The following is a 12,315-nucleotide window of genomic DNA, read 5'->3' on the forward strand; positions in this document are numbered from 1 at the left end:
TTTTATTTTTCATTCTATTTTTGTTGCAATGTAATTCACCCCACAAACTAATCTAGAAAAATATGGCTACTGCTATAAGAAAATGAGCCGTCCAACTTTTAATATTTCATTAAATTCTGGAAAACAATAATCATCAATTGTAAATAAATACAATACATTAATAACACATAGATCTAAGTAGGAAATACTATATTTTCTCCAGGAACAAAACCTGAAATCTATGCTCAAAATATTCTGAACTTCGATTCAAAAGTATAAATGTACTTTACTAAACTTTCTATTATAAAATGTAAAATCTTTATCTAACTTTACTTCTTGTGAATTTATCCGTAAATTTATCCAAAATGTTCCTGATGAAACTTTATTCGAATTACTATAAAATTTCATGAATTAGAATAATAATTTCTACATAGCTAGTAATTTATCTTTAACTGAGAATAAATAAATGCTTTTGAAAATACTTTAAAAATATTAATGATACTTGAAAAGTAGCGGCATTAACCAAACTACATATTTGTGACACTGAATCTGGACTAAACATAATTTAGTAATAATATTTCTTTAAATAGTACATATACTAGTGCAAGCATGCAGTGCACGTGATAATGCAACAAGTTAAACGCGCGAAGCGTAAACGTAGTAAATGACTGTCATATATAGTATAGTATAGTCCGTTCCGTATATCTGTCCATGAATGAAAAGGTCTCCAGTACTATAGTCTTGTCCAGATATATATATGATTTACGACCATGAATGATTATATGAATAATATGCATGAATGAAATGGTTAAACAAACTCTATGAACATGACTCCACAAACCAGCCACACACAACACATAAGATAACTATATAGACCAAATACCTGGTGACACTTTGCAAAGTGGTTTTGTTTTTTCAGTTGTTACAGCCTGGTATTGAAGTAAGAATTGGATGTTTATATGCATAAATTAAATGAATGGAATGTATTTGGATGCTGGGGTTATGAAACGCCCCTGTATCACAAAATATTTCATTCATTTATTTTGCGCATATAAACATTCAATTAATTCAGATTCAGTTTTTTTTTGTTCGTTTGTTTATTAAACTTTTTAAAATAATTTGATCTTGTAACTTTTTGCAACTTGTTTACCCCAATAAGACAATGACTTTATATTCATAATAGCAAGTATTATAGTCTCTGAATAAAGCTATATCCAAGCTCTGAATTCCAATGACTCCACCACAGAGGTAGTTCGGCTTTATCATAGACGTTAACGGGTCCAGTATGAGTAAAAATCAATGACATCTTCATTGAGAAGTTGTGTAAGACATGATAACAGTTTTAGGTGTACATCTTGAAGACTACTAGAATTTTCAATTTTTGTGTGAGCTCATTCTGTTTTTGTTTCGATTTGTGTAGTATAGACAGACTCATTCCCTTTGTTATTTGTTCGTGTCTTTATTTCCTCTTTAAAAGATATGACAATACCTTAAATAATTAAATACAAACTAAACATGCAATGTAATCAGAAAGTCAACGTGAAAAAAAAAATCATTGAAGAGTACACGTTAAATGATGCACATATATATATATATACATATACCTAGTATATATAAGTTTTATTGGGTGTTTTCTGCATTAGCGTTTGCCCTGGAACTCTGGAGAAAATTACACGCTCCAAGGCATTGCATAACATGTATTGTCTCATGAAATTGTATGTATCGACTTCAATTGACGTCAATGGTTTTCCTAAAAGTACTTCAAGACCTCTTTAGATTTTTTAAACAAAACAAAAAGTCGGCCTTATTATTTTCCTTTTAAAATAAATCTTGCAATTTTTAAAAAGACTGATTTTTTTAGGTTTGCTTAAAAATAAGTCTCATGATTACACTAAGATTCATCTCACATGGCCTGTCAATTAATACTTATCATGTCTAATATAGTCAATGACCGAGCTAAAATTCATTCATGAATATATATTTAACTTTTATATTTATTCTGATAGAAACTTTATAAAATTTGTCCACAGCATGGCGAGAGTATACTCCTAAGTATATCTTCCTCCACATATGACCTGAAACACAGAAAATTAGATGCATCAATAGATAGTCTTTTAAACAAGTAAAACATATCAACAATTAGAAACGTCACACACATCAATCTACATCAAGAATACCAGACGAAATGATGTTGTCATGTATTCAGACTTTCTATATATATCCTGTTCAACCAACTGTATTTATTAACGATACCTTTAAATTCAATGAGAACTCATCATATGCAATATTTTGATATGCAAAATTATCAGAAGTACTACATGATTTGACACTTAAAACATATTACTTAAAGTCAAAAATATATATTATCAATATAAATGTTAATAATATAACTATAACATCATGATTTTTACATTAATTGTTCAATTAATACTGTCATATTTTAAAAATTAGAAAAAACAACATTTTATGGCAACCATTTTGGCTTTAATTTTTGAAAATTGGCGACTAAAACTGGCAGCTGTTGATTTTTCTGGCAGCAGAATTTTGAAAGCCAGAGAAGCCCCTGATTGGTGGTCACCTCGTCTTCCTTACCACCATTTTATTATATGAAACAAATGCCTGTGCTTAAAATTGCTCCCCTCCGCCCTTGACTTGTATACTAAACATATTTAACCTTCGTTCAGTAGAGAGTCCATGTATCTCTATTTTTAAGGAATGTGGTGATTATATTATGTTTAATAGATAGAACTTCTTTAGACCAGCATTTTGAGCCCTCATTTACTGAAATCGAACAAGGGGTTGCCAAGTTGTGACATTTATAAAGTCCCAAAATCATCCCCCCTTTTTTCCACTCGCTATGAAATCAGAAAATGACTTTAAGCCATTTTTTGAAGGCAAATACTGAAGCCATTATTGAAATGACATCATTCAACATTTATTTTCTCAAAGAATGGAGTCTTTTTATTGAAATTACTATGTGTTATGATCCAGCCTTTTCTGCTTTTAGGAATATAACCAAGCCAAGTACTACAGCAAGTCTGTTTTGATGGGGTCAAAACAGCCTCCATGACCATTTTTCCCCTGCCAAAAAATAAAATTTCTTACTACAAACTTTTTTCTTGGCTTAATTCATAAGAGAACTACAGGAATTCTTCAAGATAGAAGTGTTAATAATCAATCCAAACATAAAAGTTAAGATTGATCAACTACTTTATATCCCACTTCTACCATTTCAGCCTGTAATGGCAAAATGGCACTATAGTATCTGTAGTGCAGTGCAACCAATTCAGTATAAAGACTAATAACCCATATCACTTAATGTATCATATCTTTAAAAGTAGTACAGATATGATCAAGAAAATTGGCATGCATTGTCGTTATAGAGTAAGCAAAATTTTTATTTTGGTTTTGAGTGTCGTCATGGAGAAATGGCAGCCATTTTGAATCAAGATGGCCACCAAATTATGACAACAGTTGGTTTCTTTCACTTAGTCCAGATTTTTTAAGCTAGTCCTTTCATGTTTTGTTATTTCCTGTATTATGACATTATTTATTTGTGTACTGTAGTATATTACATGAGAGATGAAAGGAAAGGCAGCCATTTTGAATAAAAATGGCCGCTGCTCTCGTTGATATCCATTTCGCAACCGAAAAGTTTATTTTCAGCAATGACTTTCTTAAAAATCAATTAATTTTTACAATCTTGGTATCATTTTAATCGTCTCATTCTTATCTTTCTTTCTAAAACTACATGTTTAACTTTAAATTGAATGTTGTAAAAGTACATGTACATGTATAGATTTGATAAATCAAGGATTTTTATAATAGACAAAAATCCTAAGATAAGTGAGGAACTTTTAAATGGTAAGTTTCAAACTGGTTATTTTTTTTTAATGTTTACTTCTTGTTTTATCCAATGCTTCAGATGCTTTCATGTAAAACTGACCAAGTTTTGTAAGGTTACTGACTGAACTGATTTAAAATAGTTTTTAAATCAAAATATCATGATTCTGCCATAATAGCTTTACACTATAATCATATATGTTATTTCGGTAAGCGACTGTATTTGTGCAATGTAAGTGGTTCTCTTTTGTGTGTATGTGAAGTTTTTACATCTTCAGGCAGTAATAAGCAGAGCGAAATGTTGATTTTACTTCATTTATTGTTTTTCTTGATCAAGACAATATTTAAATATAACTGCCATCATGATCATACAGTGAGTCAAGACAAACCAAATCTAATGAAAAAGAAATATAAAAATTGTTTTAAATATCAGTTAGTAAGAATATCTGTTGTAATTGCAAGAAATAATTACAAGAAAAATCAGTGTACACATGTAAGAATGTAAATACAACATGACAAGATAAAAAATTGAGTCAATGCAGTACTTTTGCAGTGAAACTGACTGTATGTTTTTTTAAATGGTGTGATATTTTAATAGAAAAGATATTTAATTTTCATAATATTAATCTGATAAAACCACTAGAACAGTTATGTCAAGACATAAAAATATCTAATTTTTTAGGTGTCTTAATTAAGAATAATACATGCATTTTATGATAGCAGATATGATGCATGAGGTCAATTTCACTACAACATAACTTATAATTTTCCTATAAAAACAGCAATTACACCTATATGGAAAGTTCAAGGATTCTCTACAATAAAAGACCATTAATTTAGTATGTGTACTAGATGCTATAAATAGATAAAAAATGGTAAAATCATTGTACTACTGAAAGTATAACAGATATTAATTGTCTTGAATAAGTGTACATGTCATACACAAAGACCTAGGAAAATATTCATCATAATACTTTTTATGTCCAGCAGCAGGTAGCAACCCACATTTGAAGATCCAAAATTGTCTTGCAAACTCATTAGCATCATAAAGGAATTAAGAATTGACATCAGTTAACTGAAAGAAACAAGAAGGGACCACAAAGAACCTGGCTCAACAAGGAAAAAGATTCAATTAGTAGTCAAAAATGTTGTCAAAAATATAATTCTACTTAAACTTTAATGAATTATTATTAAAAAGCTAATTTAAAAAGTAAAATTTACAAACTGCTCTCAAATTCAATATTGCTCAATAATTCTAAAATGGCTCTATCTAGATTATAGCATTCTGTACATTTTATTTTCAAATAAATCTTATCAATAAAAAGATTGAATAAAGAACTAACCGGAATAGTTTCTGTCTGTCAGTAGTTGATATATCTCCCCCTTGGTGATCCCATTTGCCAACAAGTACTTGTTAGTAATATTGTCCAATTGAGTACTTGTTGATACATCCTTTAACAATTCTCCAAGTGTAATACATGTAGTTCTTGACTCAACAGTGGCTAATAAAATAATTAGAGATCAATGACGGTTTCTTTATAACAATTAGTATAACTCACAATATTTATTAACCATAGCCAGCAAATTTAATTATATAATAATATATCATAACACCATAGACTGTTCAGAATATAGTAGTTGAAAAAATTTAATACATGTACATGCACTAAAATGTACAAGTAACAACTAAGGACGGAATTACTTTCCCTATCAAAATGCTAAACACTTACTTAATACTGCTTGAATATTTAAAGAGCATTGATAATGTTGGAAAAAAGTAAACAAGCACCCCCCTTTTCCTAAATGTCGTATTCGGTAGTAAATCAATCATATTCGTAGCAGAAGCCGCGCGACGTTCAATCCATATTGGTACCGTTACAAAAATGACGATAATTTATCCACGTTCCGAGAACTATAAACAACAAGAATTATATTCACTATAAAAAGTATTTTATTAAATATTTATTCATAAAAAAAGTCATAGCTAATGTAACCTCCGAAATAGAAGGATTTTGGTAACGTAAATACTAAGTCAAATTCTTTACCAGAAAACAAAATGGCGGCCATATATGGTCGCATTGGCATCTCTACGTTCAGCGTGAACAAGATCCAACATACCTGTATTAGGTCGATAAGATTTGAAACTCTCTGCCATACTTTGATTGTAATCTTCTGCTTCTGACAAACATTGTAAACAATAACAACTGGAAAACTTAAAACATAATCTTCCGAGCGCTTGCTTACCTAATGATGATAAGAATTACAAACACTTTTCTGATCACGACTAAAGAGCGTATGTGGCACCCTCTTAATCAACACGTTATTAATTCAGCTATTTAACATGTTAATAAATTGAACAATTTATTGATATCAATAATTAAGTATCAACATGTTGATAAATATGTATTAACATGTTGATAAATCATATATTGATATTAAAATATATTTATTAACAGGTTAATAAATATGTAAGATTTATTGATATCAATAAATGCCAATTCATTGATATCAATAATTAATCCTTAATATCAATAATTCATTTATTAATATCAATAAATAACTTATTGATATCAATAAATGGGGAATAAATTCCACAACCGCTTGCCATAAAAGTAATTCATTAACGACCACTAAGACAGATAACTCTGTGTGAGCTGAAGGCATTAGGATACAAGAGCGCAATTATTTGTAATGCATTTTCCATAGGGTACCTATGTAGTTTGAAAATTAATTTCAAGAAAACCACACAAATTAGCAGAAAATGGGTTTCAGTTCCTAAAACTTGAAAAGCATACTTTTTATTTGCACAAAAAAAAAAGTACATGGTCATGCGGCAAAAGTTGACCTAAATTTCAGTTGTTATGGACTCTTGAAAATTCAGCACAAAATACACTGCAAAAAAAAAATGAAGCACCTAGATTTCATTTATGAGAAATCATTTCAACCCTATAACATTTTATTAATTATTACGAAAATAAAATCAATTATAAATGGGTAAGCTTTGAAATGAAAATAAATTTCAAGCCATATCCAACCAATCAGGTACCACCTTGTATTCAGTACTCAGTACCATATTGGGGTAAAAAAGTTCCCGGTAGAATGTAAACAAATAATTGCGCATTTGTATCCTATAGAAAACATGAAGCGGTGAAGAATAAGTACTCAAGTTCCCATTCATAAAGCACATCTTATTACAAGTACAGAAACCAAGTTAGGTGAAAATCCGTTAAAGTTTAGTCGAGATATTCCCTGTTTAGTTTGGAGTGCGAGTTTGCGGCCAGTGATGAAAAATTTCCACAGAAAGCAAAAATAAAAAATTAAAAATGGAAACATTTCTTATTAAAATATCTTAGAAATTATTATGACTTATGTTTTCCGATACTTTAAGCAATACTCCTTTTATGCATGTACAAGTTGAAATCTAAATTTATTAAGGGTAGAATCTACCCTTCTAACAGTAAAAATACAAAAAAATGGCCAAAAGTTGGAAATTTTCCTTAAAACTTTCTAAATTAAGTGAAATGAAGATGCACTTTCTAACTTTATCATGTAATTTTTAATTGTTGGTGACAAGAGGTACCAGAATGACAGCAACAAATTTTGCTTGTCATCATGATAATTATAGAAGAGCCATAGGATCATCAAATGGCATCTTTGAAGAATTTTATATGTTTGAAGGGGGGGTCACCTGTTGTTTATCCTGTAAATAGTGCAAAGACTGAACTTTTCACATCAACTTCTACAGCAAAACAAGGGTATAAAATAAACTTGCATCAGAGCACACCAACACTTATCAAAGCTAAATTAATAGAGTCAACATTTCAAATTTATAAAATGTCAGGATTCAAAAAAGGAAATAAATACACATTTAAATCTGGGAATTTACCTCACAACAAAGCAAGGACAAAACTTTCAACAATGAAAAGTTACTTAGAAACACCTAAATACATTAGACTTACAAGGAAAACTCATGAACTGGTTGTTAATGATCCATACACTGATCCTGAGGAGAAGGCAGAGCGGTCCAGTCGTGCGGCCAAGTTACTGCGACCAAAATCTAAATCTGTTCCTGTTGCTAGGAAATCTAAAAAAGGAGCTAAAAAAGAAAAAAGGTAGGACATGTAATAATAAATAACATAATTAACTTACAATCAAACAGTTTATTAATGTAGATTTTGAAAAAAAAATATATGCCATATGTGCACAATTTTCAAACTATTTAGGATGTTTTTTCCTTAAAACTTGCAAATTTATTTCCAAGAACACAAATTCTTGCACTTTGTATAGTACTTAACCTTTATTTAAGTTATAAAGTAGGAAAAAATCAACTAGATATCAGCCCAATATACATAAATGCTCCATTAAAAAAATATTAAAATTAAGGGGGAGATAACTCTAAATTGCATTTGAATATAGAAATAACTATAGTGTTAGTAGGACATTAAATATGGTTTCTTTTCTAATTTTCAGGTTGAATTCTGATTCCAACAGAGTGCCGTGCCTTTACAAGTCAGAAAACATGTGGAATTGCGCATTTAGAGAGCATATGATGAAAAGTCCAGACTGTGATGGTATTTTACTATACGATTTGGACAACGAAGAAAAAAGAGGTTTCTCATCAAGATTTCGACTTATTTGCGCATCGTGTAAATACTTTTCGAAGATGTATACATAGTATGAGGAACTTGAAACCGGCAGACCGGGTAGAAAACCCTTTAAAACTAACAACTGGTGTACTAGTTGGCCTGAGTCAGACTCCAATTGGTCCTACAAGCTTGCGCAAAATCTTTCTAAGTAGCAATATTTCAACTCCAGCACCCTCTAGCCTGCAAAGAAGGACAAATCAAGTATATAAAAACATTGTACAAGTTGTAAAAAAAGACATGAAAAGAAGAAGGGAAGAATTAGTCAAAATAAACCGCCTCCGAGGAAAGAAAAATCCAAGATGTATTAGTGTTCAAATGGATGGCATGTACAGCAACAGACCCTACTCAGGAATTGGACGCACACCGTTCCAACCAGCTGATCAGGTTGTGTATACATCAGCTGAAAATGTAACAAGAAAACATAATATTGTTAATTTGGTTGACAACAATAAGCTCTGTTCAGAGCATTCTTCACTAGATGTTGATTTTGACTCAGGCCAACTCCACTCTGAATGTACAGATGAATGCAGTGCTAATATTCCAATGGTGAAGAGCATTGGTGATGAATATGCAAGGGCCAGGGAGTGCCTTGAAGACCTTTTAAAAGACAACATAGAAGTAGACTATTTAGTTACTGACCCAGACAGTTCAGCTTACAGAGCTGCAGTTGATTTGTATGAGGAGGGAAAATCAAAAACTGAGCCTCAGCATTTCATTGATACCAGGCATTTGTCGGAAAATATGCGGAAAAGAGTGAAGAAAGACAAAAGTCTCCTAAAAATCATGCCGGCACGGACACAAAAGCAACGCCAAAAGCTACTGAATAACTTTGCAACAGACTTAACTGAAAGGTGCAATTCTGAACTTGCCGTATGTACTAAGCAATTTGGAGGATATTTTAAAAGAGTTAAATCAAAGATGTCTCATACAGTTGATGCAGTTATCCAGTGCTACATGGGAAAACATGACTTTGCAAGAAATGTTCTTTTGTATGTGGCAAGAGTGAGTGGCTCAAGAGGAGAAGTCTACTACCAAATACATTCAAAATCATGCATACCCATGAAAACATGGATTTTATTCGTATCGCAGTAAATAAGCGCCTCGGACCAAAAGCACTTGAGAAGACCAGGCTTCATATGAACACTAACCTTGTCGAGGGTGTGAATCGTAGCATAAGGCGTTCCTTACCTTCAAATGTAACGTACAAAAAGAACTATTCTGGAAGGGCACACTCAGCCATCCATAGTGTAAATCTTGGTCCAGGTGAATCCATCCTTGAGTTGTGCAGTGCCTTACACTGTGACATTCCAGTTGGGAGTACAGCTTACCAGGCTCTGAAAAGTGTGCAGAAATTAGACATTTTACAAAAGCAGCATAAGCAAACAATGGAATACAAGAAATATAGAAGTGAAAAACATGAAAAACTGTACAAACTGTATGAAAAATTAAGTGAAATTATTGCGTACGAGAAAAACTTGCTACTGAAAAGTGAAAAAGAACAGAAACCTTCTTCTCGAAACAAACACACAGACCATTCCTACAGTGTAAAAAGCAAGAAAAGGAGAATTTCTGTTAGAAAATAGTTTTTATATTAATAAAATTACATATTAAACAATATGGTTTGTGTGATTTTGAGCAGAGGCCTTGACTTTTGCAGTGAATTCTCTCCTGGTTAAACTCGTGTTGTTCTATGGCTATGTGGTCTGGATTGACACACAGTTTCTCATGGCAGATATGGCTGCACTCTTTGTCATTAAAAGATTTTTGAAAGTCATCCCTTGTGATCCTATGCCTTATCATGTAGGAAAGCCTGTGTGCAGTCTCCCTTTTGCCCTCTCCATCAGGCCATTTCACTACTTGGACCCTATAACCTGACTTGGACTTCCATGTCCCTATCCATTCATTGCATCCCTTACCATTGCCCATTAAAATAGCCTTTTGAAAAACTTTTTCTCAATATCAGCCCAAAAAGCATCCATTTTGGAAAAAGAATGATGAAAGTCACCACAGAGTTTGCAGGAAAGCTAAGTACCAAAAAACAGTGATGAAGGAAAAAAGTGAATGTGAAAGTACACATTCTCTATAGATACAAGAGCGCAATTATTTGTAATGCATTTTCCATAGGGTACCTATATAGTTTGAAAATTAATTTCAAGAAAACCACACAAATTAGCAGAAAATGGGTTTCAGTACCTAAAACTAGAAAAGCATACTTTTTATTAGCACAAAAAAAAGTATATGGTCATGCGGCAAAAAATGACCTAAATTTCAGTTGTTATGGACTCTTGAAAATTCAGCACAAAATACACTGCAAAAAAAAATGAAGCACCTAGATTTCATTTATGAGAAATCATTTCAACCCTATAACATTTTATTAATTATTACGAAAATAAAATCAATTATAAATGGGTAAGCTTTGAAATGAAAATAAATTTCAAGCCATATCCAACCAATCAGGTACCACCTTGTATTCAGTACTCAGTACCATATTGGGGTAAAAAAGTTCCCGGTAGAATGTAAACAAATAATTGCGCATTTGTATCCATTAGGTACCAGTATCGTATTGCATATCCCTGAGCGGGTGTACGTCAAAACATGGATGCTATAAAAATATAGTGCATTTTCTTTTTGCCTCTCTACAAACTAATGTTTTGTCAAAAGATATGAAGAATGACTTAAAAAATAGAGCAAACATCACACTGTAAGATGAAGAACTTTTTTAAAAGAAAATCTAACATAATATCATAAAAATGTTCCACTGAAAAGGTTGGTTTGGTGAGTACAAAACGAAAGTGAAAGTAGGGAAAATGGCTATTTATAGTTCAAGACTACTTTTCTGTCCAATCTTCGTGGACTCACCCTATGTTCTTTGCGGGAAATTATTTTTTCACATATCCTTAGAAATGCTACATAAGTGAAAGTTTTATTGAATCAATTTACATATTGTTTTAAAAATCCTAAAAATATGCACTTCACTATAGAAGTCTATGGGAAAATTTGAAAACAAACACAAATTATTGATCTTTACTGATGGTTTTAAAACGACCAAATTTAGTAGTAACACATTTCTATACAGATAGGAAGTCATAGATATAGCCATGAAATTATACAAAGATATTCAATTTTATTCCGAAATTTCTTTTCCGACAAAAATTTGTCGTTGGAACTCTCCGTTCCTCCCCATTATAACCAAAATTTCAACTGTTGATTTCGGTAATATACTTCGTTGTACAGCTATAAAAAAATAATAAGTCAAAATCTGTATGCACATATAAATTTCAATTCCCAAAACAAGCCTGATATATGCATGGAGTTAAGAGAAATCACACTTATATCTCGCAATTCTACACCTACTCAGGGGAGTTCGTCAGGGGATATCATAGGGAAAGGGGAAGAAATCAGAGAAATATGCCGCAAGAAAATGGCGATTATTTCCACTCGGAAAAGCTTTGGGTTCTTTAAAAATGCCCGATAAATATATAAAGTAACGCTATGTTCTCGGTAACGAGATGTTCATTTCATTGGCTGTAAACTTAGCCGAAATAATAACGAATATTGTAATTAGCCACGTGCATAACAGCTTTGTTTTTTTTTTAGGTTAAACCTCTAGATTCGGCATCCTTTATATAATAATTTACAAAAAATATTCAACCCGTAGACATTTATTGGAAAATTTAAACAAAGCAAGTACATATATCCAGGGGGTCATTTTTTTCTGTAAGTGGAAAAGGGTGGTTCAGTTTTTTTATAACTTCAAAGACGGGGGGTCATTTTTTGCACATGGATTTCAAGGGGGATCCAAATTTTTAGTTAAGCAGAGCATTAGCCAGTCAAATTAAAATACATT

The 12,315-nt window shown here is 31.6% G+C and overlaps 1 protein-coding gene and 1 pseudogene across 5 annotated transcripts; one reads left to right on the plus strand and one right to left on the minus strand.

The window, feature by feature from the left end:
* Nucleotides 1-203: 203 nt before the first annotated feature.
* On the minus strand, nucleotides 204-11,868 carry LOC148606098 (uncharacterized). Of its 5 annotated transcripts, none has more exons than XM_088544281.1 (4): nucleotides 7,782-7,916; nucleotides 5,941-6,066; nucleotides 5,166-5,324; nucleotides 204-2,054 (listed from the first exon to the last, which is right to left on the minus strand). In XM_088544281.1, the coding sequence occupies exons 1-4, from the start codon at nucleotides 7,792-7,794 to the stop codon at nucleotides 1,936-1,938; spliced, it is 417 nt and encodes a 138-aa protein (XP_088400407.1). In that variant the 5' UTR covers nucleotides 7,795-7,916; the 3' UTR covers nucleotides 204-1,935. The 5 variants fall into 5 exon arrangements, 4 of the variants coding, with proteins under 4 accessions (XP_088400407.1, XP_088400410.1, XP_088400409.1 ...); XM_088544284.1 differs by having other exon boundaries at nucleotides 5,941-6,000; nucleotides 7,782-7,906; XR_015914991.1 differs by lacking the exons at nucleotides 204-2,054; nucleotides 5,166-5,324; nucleotides 5,941-6,066 and adding exons at nucleotides 2,061-2,760; nucleotides 9,657-9,802; nucleotides 11,823-11,868 and having other exon boundaries at nucleotides 7,782-7,918.
* LOC148606099 (uncharacterized) lies at nucleotides 7,516-10,066 on the plus strand (annotated as a pseudogene).
* Nucleotides 11,869-12,315: the final 447 nt, after the last annotated feature.

Source organism: Perna viridis, chromosome 9 (assembly GCF_037379345.1).
Source record: "Perna viridis isolate PV_CMFRI_1.1 ecotype Kerala chromosome 9, ASM3737934v1, whole genome shotgun sequence".
In the NCBI taxonomy this organism is placed as follows: Eukaryota; Metazoa; Mollusca; class Bivalvia; order Mytilida; family Mytilidae; genus Perna; species Perna viridis.